Source organism: Scyliorhinus canicula, chromosome 3 (genome assembly GCF_902713615.1).
Source record: "Scyliorhinus canicula chromosome 3, sScyCan1.1, whole genome shotgun sequence".
Classification (NCBI taxonomy): domain Eukaryota; kingdom Metazoa; phylum Chordata; class Chondrichthyes; order Carcharhiniformes; family Scyliorhinidae; genus Scyliorhinus; species Scyliorhinus canicula.
The window spans coordinates 149,283,149-149,302,368 of record NC_052148.1 but is presented as its reverse complement, the minus strand read 5'-3'; the positions used below and the strand labels follow the sequence as shown (position 1 = coordinate 149,302,368).

Sequence of the window (19,220 nt, the reverse complement as noted above, 5' to 3'; positions counted from 1 at the left end):
AAGTCCAAGCGCTGCAAGGTTTGCTCTGCAGATTTCTTGCTAATGTTCACAAATATGTATTTTAACGAGTTGGACAGTGAGGCACTAAGTTTCGCTTTTGTTGCTTTAAACAATCTTTGTTTTTGGCCTAGCCTCACTTAGAAGTGGGTCACATTTGCAGTCAAATCTTTCATGTGCATAGTTTTATTCTCAAGGGAACAATGTTAAAGTCACTGGATGGATCGCAACTTTTTTCTTTCTTTTTACCCTCCTCTCTTTCTCAATGCTCTCTGCTCTGATATTAAGCTATTTGTCAAACTGGGTACACCTGTCATGTCAATTGAATAAAGATTATTATGGATGCATTAAAGATAATTAAAGATAAAGGTAAAGTCACCATAGTCCCAGATGACCGTACACGGCTTTCCCCTTTGTGGGGGAGCGCTGACTGGTGGTGATTTAACCTGAGGATCACCACACCTCAGACGAGGGGCAACATTGAGAAGGCAGGGCCTTCATGCATAGCCTCAGCCAGTACGGGAATTGAACCAATGCTGCTGGCCTTGTTCTGCATCACAAACCAGCTGTCTAGCCAAGTGAGCTAAAATGGCCCCCAAAGATAATTAATTATAATCTGAAAGGGTTACATCACCCAATTAAGAGAAAAATATATACTCTGTCAGTTGAAACATCTAAGCTGCAAAATTGCATTTCTACAAGACATAGAATATAGTAAGCAGGGCAGATCTTGGGCAAACCAGGTATTCTTTTCCTCCCATGCATCAAGGAGAAAAAGGGTAATCTTATTCCACAGATCGGTGAATTGCAGTGTCCACTCACAACATAAGGGCAATGAAGGTAGGTTTATATTTCATAAAGAGCACCCTATTAGGCCCAGTCCCCTGCTCCCAACTCCATAACCGCACCTCGGGGCAATTTAGCATGTCCAATCCACCTAACCTGCACATCTTTGGACTGTGGGAGGAAACCGGAGTATCTGGAGGAAACCCATGCAGACACAGGAAGAATGTGCAAAGGCCACACACACAGTAACCCAAGGCCAGAATTGAACACGGATCCCTGGTGCTGTGAGACAGCAGTGCTAACCACTGTGCCACCCCTTGACAACTAAGTCAGAGATTAGGGAATAAATGACAGTGACATCCTACCAATAACTCTTTCCGATCATGGGCCTATAGCTGTGACTTGGAATCTGGGACAACCCTCTACCTCAAAGAAATTGTCATTTGAATGCATTGCTCTTAAATGATAAAGAATTTGTTGAATTTGAGAGAAAATAATTATAACTCTATCGAGAGCTCAATACAGCTCTGGAGCCCTCACCCCTGACCTTATGGGAGTGCATGAAGGCATATTTAAGAGGTTGCATTATCTAATTTGCATGTGCCAAAAGGAAGAAAAATGAATTAAAACAGACTGAATTAGAGCAGGAATTCAACATTTCGAACAGCAACACTAAAAGCAACACTCATCCGTCGGCTTTAGTGGCCTCCCTCACAAAGTCTCACATAGCTCTAGTTTGCTTTCAGAACAAGTTGACGTGTGCTTACAATGAGCAAAGCAGAGATATTATGAACATGGTAACACGGCGATGTTAATGTTGATAAAACTGAAGTAATGGAAATAAGTGGACAGATCCCCTGGCATATTAAGACACAAAGTACCTTTACATGGCCCAGTCAAGCATTAAATATCTCGGAACTCTTGTCACTCTTGTACTCTTGATCAACTGATGGAATATATGGAACCAATTACACTGGCATCATTAACCATATCAAGAATGACCTAGATCGTTGACTGACCCTTGCCCTCTCTCTGTTAGGGTGGATTGAAGTTATTAGGATGAATGTCCTCCCCAGATTGTTGTACCTGTTCCAGATGCAACCTATTCAGATTCCAAAATCTACATTCAATTTGCTGGATTGTCTGATCTCCTGTTTTATATAGCAAGGAAAACAATCCAGAGTGTGATTCAAAACATACAGCTGACTAAGTTGGAAGTAGGTTTAGCACTCCCCAATTTTTAATTCTATTTTTGGGCAGCTCAACTAAAATCTATGACAGCTTAGTTAAAGGACAAAGTAGAAACGCGGTGGCTGAACCTGGAGAAACATGCCATTAACAACACTGCCATTTATGGGTAATAGCATATGGGTCTGCAGAACGAGTGAATGGACTAGACTGATAATCAATATTTGGGAAGAAATCCCCAAATCATATGATTTACCCGGCTCAATCTCGACTCTGACCACTAATGGGTCAATAAAAAATTTCATACCCTCCACCCATGATAAGGGCTTTAAGAAATGGTCTGAATATGGTCTCACCTTTCTTCACCATCTATTTCAGCAAGATACTCTTAAATGATCTGAGCAGATAAAAGGGGAATTTAGCCTTTCAAATACTTTTTTAGATAGCTACAGTTACGACAAGACATTTTCTTTTCAAACATGAAACCTAAACAAAGTAAGAACTCCGTCTCAAATAGAGTCACACTTGCAAATATTCAACAACGTGTCACTTGGGGAAAAGTAATATACTGTATATATCAGACATTGCTCTCCATGGCACCTTGCTATTCCTAATACATTGAAAGGAATTGGAAGGTAGAACTACAATAGGGGATACCGGTGGAAGACAGGAATGATATTTGTTCTGAGGCCCATTTTGTTACCTACTCAAATATCTGGAGAGAATATAAATGGAAGCTCCTTAGTAAGTATTTCAGAACACCTCGGGCGGGATTCTCCGATCCTGAGGTTAAGTGTTGACGCCGTTGTAAACACCGGAGCGTTTTACGATGGCGTCATCTGGCCCCTAGGATCAGCGATCCTGCGCCGCACAGGGGGCCAGCACGGCACTTGAGCGCCTCACGCTGCCGATAAGGGCGTTAGCATGGCCAGCCCGAGTTCGCGCATCCGCATTGAGTGGCCCCCGACTGGTGCCGCATCGGTGCCGCACCGATCGCGCCGGTGCCAATGCCGCCGATTCTCATGGTGCCGGAGAATCGGCGGACCGCCGTCGGAGCTGCGTCGCGTGATTCGCACCCCCCAGCGTCGGAGAATCCCGCCCCACATATAACTGTAAACATTGGATTCTCCCCCACAAGTAGTTGCTGGGGAAACTGTGGGGTATCTTTTACACATTCTGGTCAGGCCCAAAGTTGGGAGTATTAGGATCAGGTATTCAAAACAATAACCACAGTATTCCACATGGACATCCTACAGACCCTCCTATCTGCTCTATCAGGTACATTTCCAAAAGGAGTGGAAGGAAGAAGACGTAACTATGAAACAACCTAAAAAACCTATCCAAAGTCAGGAGCTATCTGATTTGGAAAGAATCACGCATGCATTACGCTTACAGAGCGAAAAACTCTTCCAAAGGTGGATCCCAGTAATGGGATATTGTTCATATGAACTAAATCACAGCAAGCAACTCCCCATCCCACCCACAACCCAACACCACTCATTAGATATATTTTATTTGCCCCCTTGTTTTTGCAGTGCTTTCCCATCTATTTTCTATAGTAATTTTTCAATGGTACTCTGTGTAAGGAAACAACTTTTATACAGACCTGTTATCATCAAATTCTTGTTTATCTGCTATACCAAAACTTGTCTGCATATGTAACTTGATTCTCTGAACTAAAAGTGTCTTTGAAATATTGCTTCTTTTATATTTCTGTCAACAGCACTGATGATTAATGCAATGTACAATTCTAACTCTTTTCCCAGTTTAAATTTTGTTCCTATATATTGTGAGAAAAGAAAAAGAAAACAATAAGTTCAAAAATAAACACCGGAAGGGAAAATAATTCCAGGACTACCTGGGGTAAGACCAGGGGAATAAGAAATGTTGTTCTTGCAGCGAGCTAGCACGGACTCAATGAAATACCCTCGCCAGAGGGAACATTTTCTCTCAAATTATTGTTCAGGCACCCTCATGACTTTGAACACCTCCATCAAATCTCTTTCCAAACTTCTCAGAACAACCCCAGCTTCTCCAATTTATCCACGTAACTGAAGTCAGTCATCCCTGGAACCATTCTTGCAAATATTGTCTTTCTTTTTAAGCCTTCCTAACATTTGTCCTGGTTAAGAATAGATTTCTTTGCTGCTGCATCCATTCTATTTTTTGTCCATCTTACTTTGGGAAGGATATTATGGTTATGGTGTGAGTTAAGAAAAGATTCATTACAATTATACATGGGATGAGAGGGTTCAGTTAGGAGGAGAGACTAGAGAAACAGTAAACCAAAGAAGGTTAAGAGATCTAATAGAGTGTTTCAAAATTTTGAGAGGCCTTGATGATGTAAATCTGAAAATCTATTTCCACAGTTAGTGAGTCAGTAACTAGGGAGCATAAATTTAGGATCATCACCATCGAGTGCAGGTACAGTCTGAAATATGAATATGTTTTAGGACCTCGCTCCCAAATTCAGTATAATGCGGGCAGAATTTGCATTGTGAATACTGTACTCAGTTGTGCTGTGTCCATATAATCCTTGAGAGGCTTCTGGAAGCCTCAAGAACAATGAGAGTTACATTTATTTTTAAACTTACAGTTTTATTTCCACAGTCCCACTGTAAGCAGCTGTTAGCTCAGGACCACCTGCCTTCAGTTCACCTAAACCATCTCAAGACCTACCTCAGCATCGTAGCCATCTGATTTCTCTGCACCCTGACTGACGAGCTGTACTGGGAAATCCAATGGCCAGCTACAACCTTTATGACAAGGAGGCCTGAGGCCTAATATTCCGTTAACTGTCGGCTGACTTCTTCAGGACTGCATTCGCTCGGTGAAAACTATTTTTCTCTGATTTCTGTTTTTCTGGCTTAATATATATTTTGAAACAATCTGAAAGTCAGGAGCAAAGGCCAATTTCTAAAATCCAGATAAACAGGAGCTTGGAAGCCATTTTAAACTTAATCATTATATAAAGAACACAAATTATTCATTTGTACTTATTTATACATGAATGACAAGATAGAAAAAGCAATCGACACACCTACTTTCTATTGAATAAACAGAGCCTGCAATACATTGCAAATGTTGTCAAACCTGCAGCTCGAAGAATGTCCAGAACTACAGAATTTGTAATCTTGTTCAGGAGACTGGATCCCGCTGCTTTAGGCTGAATAGCTGCAATGTCGCCTGATCTTCCAATTCCATGCATTAACCTGAATACATAAAGGAAAAACAAATCCAATGCTTAAAACAAATGTCAGACATTGCTAAAGCTTACTACTATGATCTAATAACATACTTACTGTGCACAATCCATTTCAAAAACTTCAGCAAGGTCAATTTGGCTCTCTACCTTTCCTCCTTTAAGATGTTCCTGTCACCAAGCTTCTCTGCTCCGATGTCTCCTTATGTGGTTTGGTGTCAAATTGTATTTGATAACATTATTGAGGTGCTTTACTACTATCTGCAAGTTGTTGTTGCTATTGTTTTTTTTTAAAATAATTTTTATTGAGAAATTTTGATTTTATACAACAATAACACACCTTAGTAAAATACCGAAAATAACAATAATATTAACAATCATATACATTCGCCCCATCCCCATGAACAACCCAGCATTTTAACAACAACGCAAATTAACACACTATAAAGTTACAGAATAAACACTACAATAATGCACCCCCCCCCCCCCCCCCCCCCCCCCCCGGGTTGCTGCTGCTATTGACCCAGTTACCTATCTCTGAGCCAGGAAGTCCAGAAAAGGCTGCCATCGTTTATAGAACCCTTGTATTGATCCTCTCAGGGCAAATTTGACCTTTTCCAATTTTATAAATCCCGCCATGTCACTGATCCAGGTCTCCACGCTTGGGGGTGTTGTTGCTATTGTTGATAACATTCTAGACTCTTGATCAGATTTTGGGATTGAAACAGTTACTTGATCTTTCATGATCTTTTCTAGTTTTCCTAACTTAAATTATTTTGGTTGTCATTTCTTAGTATTAATTTCCCTATATATCAGAGCATCTGTTCTGAAGAATGGTCATATTGGACCGAAAACATTGGGTGCAATCTAGCAACCTTGTTAGCCTCGGGCGCAAATCGAGTAATGGCCGCTAAATCTCTCAAGCAGCAGAAAATGGGATTTCCACCATCAAGATCTCAGTTTGAGAGTTTTCCCACCCCCTTCCAGTGACGAAGGGTGTGAATCTGATTTCCATACATTTCAATAAATGTATCTTTAATTACTGGACTTGACATAGAAACGTCCGCCCACGAGATTTCTTCCCCACCCTTCCCCGAACGGCATGACATCACACTAGCACAAATTATTGCTGGTTTTCTAAAGTGAAAATAAAAACAGTTGTGATGACCAGGCCAGAGAAGCGAGGTGTCTGTAGCCCCAAGCCCAGTACCCTGCCTGTGCACAGGGAAGTGCCAGGGGAAATACCAGGGGCACTGGCAGAGGGCAATACCATAGGAGGTGATATCCTCCTCCACTGGGAGGGAGGGGGGGGGGGGGAATTCCCCTTTTGCCTGTGGTGGGGGAGTTCCCCTTATCCATGGAGGGGGTATGGGTGGGGGTCCCTTCTGTATGTGGGGGCTTGGGGTCTTCCCCTTATCTGCCGAAGGGATGTCCATGCCCATTGGGGGGGGGGGGGTTGCTCTAAATGTTATTTGCAGATCAGGGCGCCTTTGCACCCATCCCGCTGGCTGTGTCGTCCTCACCAGCACTTTCAAATTGCAAAGAGTGCCATTAAATCAGGTGAGAAAAGGCTGTGAAGCCGGTGAGTTTCACACAACATTTCTCGCCTAGTGCAACACACTGTGCAATTTCGGGAAGATTGCACTCATTGACTCTGTTTCTCTCCCCTCGGATGCTGCTGGATCTGTTGAGTTTTTCCAGCATTTTCTGTTTGTATAACTGTTTTGGGTTACTGGATTTAACTTAAGCTTTAATAAAATCTGCCTCTTGCCCTCGAAGGTTATAGAATAACACAATAGTCTCCCCTTAAATTAAAATATATTTGTTCAACTCTTGTAAAGTAGATTCAGAAGCATATTAAAAGGTCACAAAATATAGTTGTATCTTTATAATTGACTATCTTCTCGCCAGCTCCATGAGTGGACAAGATAACAAAAGGATTGCAAATCTGCGACACAAGCCAATCATTTGTAAGATGTATAATGTTACATTTTATTGGTAGAATAAAGAGGCCACATACTTTTTGGCTAATAAGGCTCTAAACGCGGTAAAGGAACAAAGGCAGCTTGGGGTACAGATACATAAATTACTAAAAGTTGTGACATTTGTAAATTTGGCTATTTAGAAAAAAGCAAACCAAGCATTGATGTTCCTTTTTAGAGGGTTAGAATATAAAAGCAGAGACACTGCATTAAACCTACACCAACCTTTGTTAGAACACACTTGGGCGTACTGTACTTGGGTATATATTATAAATAAGATTTAAAGGCACTGGAGAAAGTGCAAAAAGATTGCTGAGAATTATACCAGAACCGAGAGTAACTGCAAAATGTGGGTGAGAAAATCAAAAGTATCACGTAGGTTAGACATCTTTCACTCGTGCTGTATGTAAGAAGCTGGGCATTACAGGAAGAGAAAGCATCACCATGAAGAAGCGCTACAGAACAGGACTGGTCCACGTTTCAGACACCAAGCTTAGTGTCAGAGGCATTTGCGGAGTGTCCCAGGCATCTGAAATCAGCTCTTTGAAAGTTGAAACTTTCAGGGCAATTTCAGAATGCGTGCATCAGGACATCATCGGAGCCCTGATGCACATCTCTCAACTTACATCCAGATTTCGATAATATGGACACACTAAAATTTGGGCTAGTGTTTTCTCTTTAAGGAATATCAAACTGACTGGAACTCCTCTCATGGGATTTTCTTAAAGAATTAACTTAAAGAAAACAGATTTCCTCTGAAAAGAGTTACAGGATTTCCTGAAATAAATATCAACCTCCCAAGTTCAAAAAGATCATATGATCATGGACAGCACGGTGGCACAGTTGGTCGCACTGCTGCCTCACAGCGCCAGGGACCCGGGTTCAATTCTGGCCTTGAGCAACTACCTGTGTGGAGTTTTCATTTTCTCCGTGTCTGTGTTGGTTTCCTCCGGATGCTTCAGTTTCCTCCCACAGTCCAAACATGTGCACTGTCGGGGTTGTATGGAAATTGCTTAAATTTGAATTATCTCCTCACTCAATTGTAACCAATGTCAGTTGCAAATTATACTTGATTGGTTTGGTGCAGCACTCTCATACAGAGGTTATGGAGGCAATCTGTAAAAAGATTGTATAATAACAAACTGCTTGAAAAATTACAATGGAATGAGGTCTGCATTTCAGCTACAATCTTGTTAATTCTTTTGAAAACAGTTGGCAGACACCACTGTACATCGTAAGCAGCTGGGATACCGGAAGATGCTCGGCTAGGTATCAAAACATCAAATCTTAGCACTTCCAGGCTCCAGATACCATGCAAATTGTGTGTCCAATTAAGGGGCCAAATCCCCTTTTTGGAATCGAGTTCAGTCGGCAGAATGACTCTGTCTGAATTCAGAATATCCATCAGTAAGAGGAACAACGTTGTGGTGAGGTAGGGCAGAGAGAATGATAAAGTTGATTGATTTTATTTGTTTGATAAACATTATTTGTGTGAATATAGCACTGTGTTCTCACAATGACCTGCAAGTCTAAATCTTATAATTTTTCCTTCACAAAGCAGAGTTGGTAAAAGAATGCACTCAACAACTTAAAAGATATATACATGAATCTATACCTATAATGTCTTCTGGAAACTAGGTTTGAGGCCACTCTTCCTTCCCTCTCGCCAACTCCACAATTACCAAGGAAGTTATTACTGTCCATGACCGCCAGTTCATGTAGAAAAAGCTCAATTGTACTCTCATCCCATCCATCTTCTGGGCATTTACCCTAAGGAAATAATAGAACAATGAGAAGTCTGTGTCGGCCTTAATCTCTCACATTGACTGTGAAGTGTTTATGATAGGACTGGGAACAATTACAACAACTATGTTTCTCACAAGAGTAAGCAGGATTTAAACTTCAATTCTAAATATGCAATATTCCAGCTTATTGTTTGTATATAATTTCTGTATTATTTACCTGGTACTAATTTAAAGATTTCCTTTAGTTCTAGATTCAGTACCAGAGGAAATTGTTTCCCTGCACCAGTCTCATCAAATTACTTTATTATCTTTAAGGCCGTGTTTAGATCCAAATTCAAAGGAATGTGGGTCAACCTGTCCTCCAAACTTAACACTTTTGCCCTGGTATCATTTTGGTGAATATGCACTGTAATATACAAAAGCCAATGGGCGCGATTCTCCGACCCCCATGCCAGGTGGGAGAATCGCGGGAGTGCCGGGTGATTCCCGCCACGCCGCCTTGGCACCCGCACGCGATTCTCCCACCCTCCCCCCCCCCAAAAACGGCGTGCCGCGTTTTACGACAGGTTGCTCGGAGAATCGCCGCTCGCCATTTCTAACGGTTGAGCGGCGATTCTCCGGCCCGGATTGGCCCAGCGGCCTGCCCAATCCGACCGGTTCACGCTTGCGCCAACCACACCTGGTCGCTGCCGGCGTGAACAACGCGCGAATGCTGCGTGTGTGGCCTGGAGGGATGGATGGGGGGGGAGGATCAAGCACCAGGTGGGTGCTCAGTGGGGGTCTGGCCCGCGATCGGTGCCCACCGATCAGTGGGCCAGCGTCTCTAAAAGACGCATTCTTTTCCCTCCACCGCCCCGCAAGATCAATCCCCCATGTCTTGCGGAGCGCCCGCGGGGAGGATGGCAACCGCGCAGCGCGGGTTGGCGCTGGCCAACCTGCACATTCGCAGGTGACGTCATTTAAGCGCCGCCGGCCGTGTCATTTACGCGGCACCGCTTTGACGCGGGCGCCAAGGCCCGGTGCGCGTAATTGACGGGTCGCCGCTCCTAGCCCCCTGCAGGTGGGAGAATAGGGGGCGAGGAGCAGCCTCCGACGTCGGAGTGAAACACTCCAGTTTTCACTCCGGCGTTGGCACATAGGGCGAAATTCTCCGACCCCCACGACGGGTCGGAGAATAGCGGGAGGGCCTTCCCGACATTTTTCCCGCCCTCCCGCTATTCTCCCCCACCCCCCGCCCAACTCCCGACCCGAATCGCTGCCGCCGTTTTTTTACGGCCGGCAGCGATTCACAGCTGTTCGATGGGCCGAAGTCCCAGCCCTTTACGCCGTTTTTACGAACGGCAAACACACCTGGTCTGGCCGTTCGTAAAAACGGCGTCACAAACTCGCTTTTCATAACCATGGCACCGATTGGCACGGCAGTACCACGGCCGTGCCAAGGGTGCCATGGGCCCGCGATCGGTGGGCACCGATCGCGGGCAGCGGGCCCGATGCCCGCGCACTCTTTCTCCTTCCGCCGCCCCGCAGTATCCATTCGCGGGGCGGCTGGGGGGCAACCCGGCCCGCGCATGCGCGGGTTTCGCGCAAATACGCAATGACGATATTCGTTAAGCCCGTCATGCCGGAGCCTACGGCGTCGGGCTGCTAGCCCCGACCGGGGACCAGAATCGGTTCCCGGTCGGGAAGGGGCGGGTTTGACGCCAGCTTTACGATTTCTCCCGTTTTGGGAGAATCGCGCCCATAGTCTCCGTTGGGAGAATTGCGCCCAATATATCTTTCCTAAGGTGTGGCATCCAAAATTGAACAGAGTACACCAGTTGGGGTTTGACCAGGGCTCTGAACAACCAAAGCTTAACTTCCTCACTCTGTGTTCTAACCTTTTTGAGATAAAGACCAACTTTCTATTATTGTATTATTACTTTTTCTACTTTTACATTAGCTTTTAAGTTGTGTGCATGATTACCCAAATCCCTTTACTCTTCCGCAGTTCATATTCTTCTGTCCTTCAAAAAGAATTCCAATTTGTCCTTGAACATCCAAATTTCATGACCTCACACTTCCCAAAATTATACTCCATCTGCCATAGTTTTTCCCATTCATTTAGTCGGAGTCCATGGCCCTTTGAAAGTTCCTGCTTCCATCTGTCCAATATGGTGTTTTCAAATAAACTAGCATATATAGTGTTTTATTCCTTCATCCAAGCCATGGGCAAAAATCTGAAACAGCAGTAAAAATCCCTGTGGAATGCCACTTGTCACATACTGTCAATCACAGTACATTCCCTTTATCACTTCACCGGTATCGTATCTTTGAATAATGTTTCAAAGTTACCTACAAATCCATTTGCTCTCACTGCTATTTTAGCTGTGTGAAACTTTATCAAATGCTTTCTGTAAGTCCAAGCAGCCAACATTCATTGCCATGCCTAATGTACCATGCTCGTCACCTCCGCAACAATTCAACCAGCACCAACAGAACACATGCATCTAAAGAAGATGAGGTACCTATCTCGATATGTAATCCATTCAGTAGAACACACACATCACACCATACAATGAGATTTCACTGATGCAGCATACTGAAATTAGTCATTCTCAAGATCTTAATCGTGAAGCATAGAAATTAGATATCAATGGAATTCACACAGAAACTAAAAATTTGGAAAAATGCAGATATTCTCAAATAGATTTCATTTTATACTTATAAATTTTTTAAGCTCCTTATCCCCAGTATAAATCTAGAATTAAAAAGCTAGTCTCGGTAATGGTAACCATGAAGCCACGGTCGATTGTCATAAAAACCCATCTGGTTCACAAAAATCCTTTACAGAAGAAAAGCTGCCGTCCTTATCTGGCCTGCTTACGTGTGATTCCAGACCCACAGCGATGTGGTTGGCTCTTAAATGCCCTCGCAAATGATCTAGCAAGCCACTCAGTTGTATAAAACTACACAGTCTACAAAAAGGAATGAAACCAGACAGATCACCTGGCACCAACCTAGATACTGGAAAAGACAACAGCAAACCCAGCCCTGTCAAGCCCACAAAGTCCTCCTTAGTAACATCTGGGGACTCGCTCCAAAATTGGGTCTGTTGTTGCACAGACTAGGCAAGCAGCAGCCCGATACAGTCATACTAACGGAATCATAACTTACAGACAATATGCCAGACAACACCATCACCATCCATGGGCATGTGTCCTGCCCCAACACCAGTACAGACCTGACATAGCTGTTGGCACAGTGGTATACAGTCAGGAGAGAGTTGCCCTGCAAAATCTCAATATCAACTCTGGATCCCATGAAGTCTCATGGCGTCAGGTCAAACATGGCCAAGGAAACCTCCTGCTGATTACCACCTACCTACGGGCAATTTAGCATGGCCAATCCACCTAACCCGCACATCTTTGGACTGTGGGAGGAAACCGGAGCACTCGGAGGAAACCCACGCACACACGGGGAGGATGTGCAGACTCCACACAGACAGTGACCCAGCCGGGAACCGAACCTGGAACCCTGGAGCTGTGAAGCATTTATGCTAACCACCATGCTACCGTGCTGCCCCTGTTCTGTGCTGTATTTTCTGATCATGGCTAAGAACGCATACAAGCCGAGAGAAACCATCAAAGGTTTTAACTCCTGGTTTGGCTACCCTACTATAGTGACCATGAATGGATGTTGGCTGAGGATTGGTGCAATAATGGTTACTTGGGACATGATCCTCCAATTGCAACAGCAGAATCTTTGTCCTATATTGAGCTTTAGGATCAATTCAAGTCCTGACACATGCACAAGCACTGTAATTGCCCTGATTTGCATTACCCAGGACTCTGCTTAAGTCACTTAAATTGACCTTGGTGTCAGAGATCTGGCTAGATGCATGCTACTTGCCTGGATGCAGTTACCTACCCAAGAATTGTTACACCGTTTAAGCCTTGGTGTAACTTGGTGATTAATAGTGTAACTCAACCTACCGCTCCATTCGCACCCCCACTGATTCGCCTGTACTCACTCGTTCACATGCTCGACCAACCACTTTTGAGGTCTTTAAACAATTAACTGAATACAGCAGCTGACATTGTAAAAAGGGTGTGTGCCCTCTTTGCCATTCCTCTTTGTGGGTCACTATGCTGAAGTATTTCTGTTGCAGCTAGAAAAAGAAGGTCCGAATGTTGAAGGACAAAAATTGTCAGGTCATGGTGATCTTCGAAGTCAGTGACGATTTCCCCAGCATTGTTGCTGACTAGAAGATCTGGACCATGGTTACATTGCCTGCTGATACTCTTTGTTGGGAATCATCAAAATAAACCCACCACAGCAAAAAACCGCACTACCCTCCTCAGAAGACAAACATGGGACACAACCGACAGAGTACCCTTCGTCGTCCAGTACTTCCCCAGAGCGGAAAAACTATGACATCTTCTTTGCAGCCTTCAACAAGTCATCGATGGAAGACGCACATCTTGCCAAGGTCATCACCACACCCCTACTACTTGCCTTCAAACAACCGCACAACCTCAAACAAACCATTGTTTGCAGCAAACTACCCAACCTTCAGAACAGCGACCACGACACCACACAACCCTGCCATGGCAATCTCTGCAAGACGTGCCAGATCATCGACATGGGTACCACCATTACACATGAGAACACCACCCACCAGGTACGCGGTACATACTCTTGCGACTCAGCCAACATTGTCTACCTCATACGCTGCAGAAAAGGATGTCCCGAAGCGTGGTACATTGGCGAGACCATGCAGACGCTGCGACAACGGATGAACGGACATCGTGCGACAATCACCAGGCAGGAATGTTCCCTTCCAGTCGGGGAATACCTCAGCAGTCGAGGGCATTCGGCCTCTGATCTTCGGGTAAACGTTCTCCAAGGCGGCCTTGAGGATGAACGACCACGCAGAATCGCCAAGCAGAAACTCATAGCCAAGTTCCGCACACATGAGTACTGCCTCAACCGGGACCTTGGATTCATATCGCATTACATTCACCCCCTCAACATCTGGCCTGGGCTTGCAAAGTCCTACCAACTGTCCTGGCTTGAGACAATTCACACCTCTTTAACCTGGGGTTACCTCTCTCTCTGGCTCTGTAAAGACTTAATTACCTGCAAATGCTCGCATTCGAAGTATCGTCTTGCATCTTTGACTTTGTCTGTATAAATGTTTCTGGAACCTACCTCTTTATTAATCTGAGGAAGTAGCAGTGCTCCGAAAGCTAGTGATTAGAAACAAACTTGTTGGACTTTAACCTGGTGTTGTAAGACTTCTTACTTAAAAGAACCAGAGGTTGAAACATCGCAAGGTCTCAAAATATGTTCCCTTTCAAATACAACCAATATAGCAAACTGACCTCCTTTTAAGAAGGGTAAAAGCAACTAATTTTGTGGTGTGCAGACAGTCAGTGCCTTTGAGAAAATCCTGAAATGTTTTTGATATGCAACTTTGGTTATGGAATTCACCCAAACCACCTTTCAGGAGTGAAGTCATGTTCTTCATCAGATCGGCAGTGCGCATTTTCCAGAACAATACAATCACATTAATTATGAATTCCTCTTTTTACTTATAATTTATAAAAGTGCACTATTCTCTTCAACTGTACTTTCCTTCAGTTTATTTGCATGTGACTGTATTTGTGCAGTAGCATTTGTTTTCAGGATTAGTGCATAAATAAATAATCCTCTTTATTTAAACCCATTAAAAAATCAAGGCTGACATTCCATTGCAGTACTGAGAGAGTTCTGCACTGTCGGAGGTGTCACCGTTCAGATGAGACGGTAAACCGAGGCCCTGTCTGCCTGCGCAGGTTTATGTAAATAATATTTCAAAGAAGAGCCGGGGAGTTATCCCGGGTGCCCTGGCCAATGTAATTGGGCGGAATTCTCCCATCGGGAGACAAACAGCCGACGCCAGTTTGTTTCACTCCGGCGTCGGAGGCTGCTCCTCACCCCCTATTCTCCTCCACCCCCGGGGGGGCTAGGAGCATCAGCACATGAATTCCGCGCGCCGGGCCTTGACGCTTGCGTCAAAGCGGCGCGCCAGGAATGACGCAGCCGACGGCGCCGAAGTGACGTCAGCCGCGCATGCGCAGGTTGGCCGGTGCCAACCCGCGCATGCGCGGTTGCCGTCTTCCCCTCCACTGCCCCGTAAGATATGGCGGCTTGAACTTGCGGGGCGGCGGAGTGAAAAGTGTGCGTCTTTTAGAGACGCCGGCCCGACGATCGGTGGGTACCGATCGCGCGGGCCAGACATCTGCTGAGCACGCCCGTGGTGCTCGATCCTCCCTCCGCCCCCCACAGGCCCCACACTCACTGGTCGCGCGCTGTTCACGCCGGCAGCGACCAGGTGTGGTTGGCGCCGGCGTGAACCGGTCGGGTTCGGCATCCGGGCCGGAGAATCGCCGGTCGCCGTGAGAAACGGCAAGCGCCGATTCTCAGAGCGGCCTGTCGCAAAACGCGACACGCCATTTTTTGGGGGGGGGGGGGGGGAGAATCGCGGGGGGTGCCAGGGCAGCGTGGCGTGATTCGCCCGGCCCTCTCGCGATTCTACCCCCCGGCGTGGGGTGCGGAGAATCGCGCCCATTATTTATCCTTCAATCAACATCATAAAAATAAAGTATCTGGCCTATATCATATTACTGTTTGTGGGAGCTTGGTGTACTCAAATTGGCTGCCACGTTTCTTACATTGCAACATTGACTAAACATTAAAAGCACTTAATTGACTGTTTTTTTCACACTCAATCTTGGGGTGGCCTCAGTAGTATTAAACTACGAAATACTCTATAAAAAGGAATTTGGAAACAAATATTGCAAATTAGTTGATGTCAATTGATAGGGAAATATCATGAACGCATGTTTGTGAACATTTTATTAAATAAGCCTTTACGAGTGGACTAGCCAGCTATCTGAAGAATTATCAATCAACACGAGTAACTCAGACAAAGGTAAGAGACAGAGAGAATGAGAGAAAGGAGAATTTAAATGTTTTGACAATACACGTTACACAGTGAACAACTTTACTAATTGTTACTTTAACTAATTTTCATTACCTTTTCTATAAGCATCTTAATTAAGTGCTCATGTGTGCGACGGGCCTGTGCACCTTGCCGAATGTATGAAGGGGAGACAATCTGTTCACTTAAAGAGAAGTTTTCAGTATTCATTTCAACTGTCGAGACAAAAATTAAATTAAATTTAATGGAACAGTGCTACGACTGAAACTGGCAAATGTCATGTTGTAAATCATCCAGTAGCTGCATTTGAAGGACAATTAATCATCAAAACATTACATTCTGTACTCAATCAGTGATTCACAGACATTATTCATGTGATGCTTCAGGCATGTATTTCTCTCAAATATGCTCAATTTTCTTTTAATATTCATCTTCACAAGGCTATTGTGATTGCAGTACTTTAATACTGAATTGCCTCTCCCTCCTGACAGAGCCCCATAAAAGGGAATTAACCAAAGTACCACTAATTACTCAATAACTATTCAAATTTGTCCCAGATAATTGCTATTTAATGAATGAGCAGTTAGATGTCCCTTTTCTCCACCAATTTCTTCTCTTCATCTCCTATCTGAAAATGTTGATCTGCTGGTGGAAACAGTTGCCCACAGTATCATACAACCAGCCATTAATCAAGTTTTAACCTCGATAAGATATGTAATCAAACTGAGCAAAGATGGGGAGGTCACGTTGCAACCATACCTAAATCTACCCTCACCGAGAATGATATAGCCATGCATCCAGCACACATCTCTTCATGATTAACCATCTTCCAAATCCATTCCCCTTTCTAATTAAAGGGCATTGATGGTAATTGTAGGGGCACTGCTGCCCTATCTGAAGCACTAACTTCATTTTCTCATCTGTGCTGTTCAGTTAATCCATGCAAGCCACCAGGGAAGCAATGGGCAATAGGTTTTATTTACTTCTTATGAATACTTTCTCTTCATTCTCCCAGAATCCGACAAAAACAACCCCCCTTTTCTTACAAACTGCTGTGAATAAATAAGTGTCTGGATTCTCCACACCCCGACGGCGAAATCGCGTTCAGCGCCGGGACGGAGAATCCAGTTTCACGCATGAATTTGGGACCAGCACCGGTTCCGCGATTTTCCAGCCCCCGAAAAGCACCATACTGCACCGCATATCCACCACCTGCAGCCATTACTTGAGGCCCGCCCCACTATTCTCCACCCCGACCGGCCTAAATCCCGATGGCATATTTCTAATCTGGTCCTGCCATTCGGGATACTCGCAAGGCGGCTGCGGACTCAGCCCGCAGCCGTCATAGTCGGAGGGCGGGCTGCAGGGGGGGTCTCAAAGGGGACTGGGCCTTTATTGTGCAGGCGGTCTGGGTTGGGCGCGTGGACAATTAGGCGGTACTATTTCCGCGATCTGAGTCCGCCATGGAGCATGGCATGGCCGCTGGAGGCCGCTGCCGTGCGCATGTGCGGCCTCTGACTCGGACGTGCGGGGGGCCGTATCGGCAGGTGGAGCTCCAAGCTCCATGGCGGCTCCCTGCCAGCTTCCTGCAAGGCTGTGAATCTGTGGCCTTTTGATGCCAGTTTTTCTGGCGTAGAAGACCAGTTTTCATGACAGCGTGGGGACATAGCTCCTGAAACGGAGAATCTAGCCCAGGGTATCTGTCTGAAGGGCATACTCAATCATTTTCTTGTTAGCATAAATACAAGGTTTGTGATCATGGTTGCTGAGTATGGAACAGGTGCTGCAGCTGAGTCATGGCTGAATGTATTTTAATTTATTTCACTATTTTCCCCCAACTCATACTACCACAGCACCATGCACAATTCTTTGTAGGTGGTTTTAATCTGTCATGTAAAACAAAGGTTTGTCTTCTGCTTAAGACCATAAGGCACCAGCATTTTGTGTTGCTCTCCTTCTGTAACTTGCAAAGGACTCACAGACTTACCTCACTATGGGGCAGCATGTGGCGCAGTGGATAGCACTGGGACTGCGGCGCTGAGGACCCAGGTTCGAATCCCGGCCCTGGGTCACTGTCCATGTGGAGTTTGCACATTCTCCCCATGTCTGCGTAGGTTTCACCCCCACAACCCAAAGATATGCAGGTTAGGTGGATTGGCCACGCTAAATTGACCCTTAATTGGAAAAAAAAATTGTGTACTCCAAATTTTAAAAAAAGACTTACCACATTTTTCCAATGTGATAGGAATAACTAAGCTTTTAAACTGTGACGAATGGATGTATGAAGGTCATGCAAACATCTGGAATGTAAATCCATGTTCCAGGACCAAGAGTTTTACCTGACACACCTCTAAATTCAAACAGGAGATCAGGCAATAAGAACAAGCAGAAATCAGACGGAATTATCTTGGCTTTAAGAGCCACATTTCAAGACCTCTGGACCTGCACTTTGCTCTTGGGCCGCAGTTTGGACAACTTTGCCATTGGGGATTTTTCTCCAAATCTGCCAAACAGGACTATAATATATCACCACTAAGCTGATAACTTTGACCAACAGTGAAGTTGTTGATGGGGACAAGTATGGCCATATTTTCATCTGTTAAGTGTTTATAGGTACTTTTGGCACTTGTTTCCCATGGAAAAACACAGAGTTGAATATGAGAACGGAAGAGAGTCTTTCAGATGGTTTAACAAAATTATTACAGAACTGTTATTGCTGTAGAAATGCCCAATTCCTTCTGTGGCTGCCTGATCTCCTTTCAAAAAAAGAGGCCCAGAATTTGTTATCATAATAACAATGTGGTTAATGCTGTTCTTCATCGTTTATGCATAAATCCCAGAGCAACTTGAGGCAAAGGCCAGGTCGTGGTTAAAGATTGCAGCACCAATCCGACATTAGGATTGCGGCCTGAAGTTGTTATATTTGCATGGTGGGGCAGCATGGTGGCCTAGTGGTTAGCACAACTGCCTCACGGCGCTGAGGTCCCAGGTTCGATCCCGGCTCTGGGTCACTGTCCGTGTGGAGTTTGCACATTCTCCCCGTGTCTGCGTGAGTTTCGCCTCCACAATCCAAAAATGTGCAGATTGGCCACACTAAATTGCCCCTTAATTGGAAAAAATAATTGGGTAATCTAAAATTTAAAAGAGAAAAAATATATATTTGCATGGTGGATATAGACTAAACTCACATGAGGTTAAATGTTGTCCATTTCAGACTAAGTACACTTTTAACAATCCAAAAAGTGTTACTTACTGCCAGTCAGACTCTCTAGCATTGAAAAGGAACTATAAAGGGTAAAATCGTATTCCTTCCTGTTGTAAGTATTGGTGTTTTTGAAAACATATAAGGCGTGATC

At 44.6% G+C, this 19,220-nt stretch overlaps 1 protein-coding gene across 2 annotated transcripts in view; it reads right to left on the bottom strand.

Annotated features, from left to right (window-relative positions):
• The window catches only part of sepsecs (Sep (O-phosphoserine) tRNA:Sec (selenocysteine) tRNA synthase), a 106,718-nt gene that overhangs the window by 76,776 nt on the left and 10,722 nt on the right, over positions 1 to 19,220 (bottom strand). The window contains exons 2-4 of one of the 2 annotated variants that reach the window (XM_038791473.1): positions 15,961 to 16,079; positions 8,771 to 8,925; positions 5,065 to 5,183 (exon numbers count right to left, since the gene is read on the bottom strand). In XM_038791473.1, coding sequence (XP_038647401.1) covers positions 5,065 to 5,183; positions 8,771 to 8,925; positions 15,961 to 16,074 — 388 coding nt within the window. In that variant the 5' untranslated portion in view covers positions 16,075 to 16,079. The remainder of the gene's footprint in view (positions 1 to 5,064; positions 5,184 to 8,770; positions 8,926 to 15,960; positions 16,080 to 19,220) is intronic. The other variant, XM_038791474.1, reaches the window with a different exon arrangement.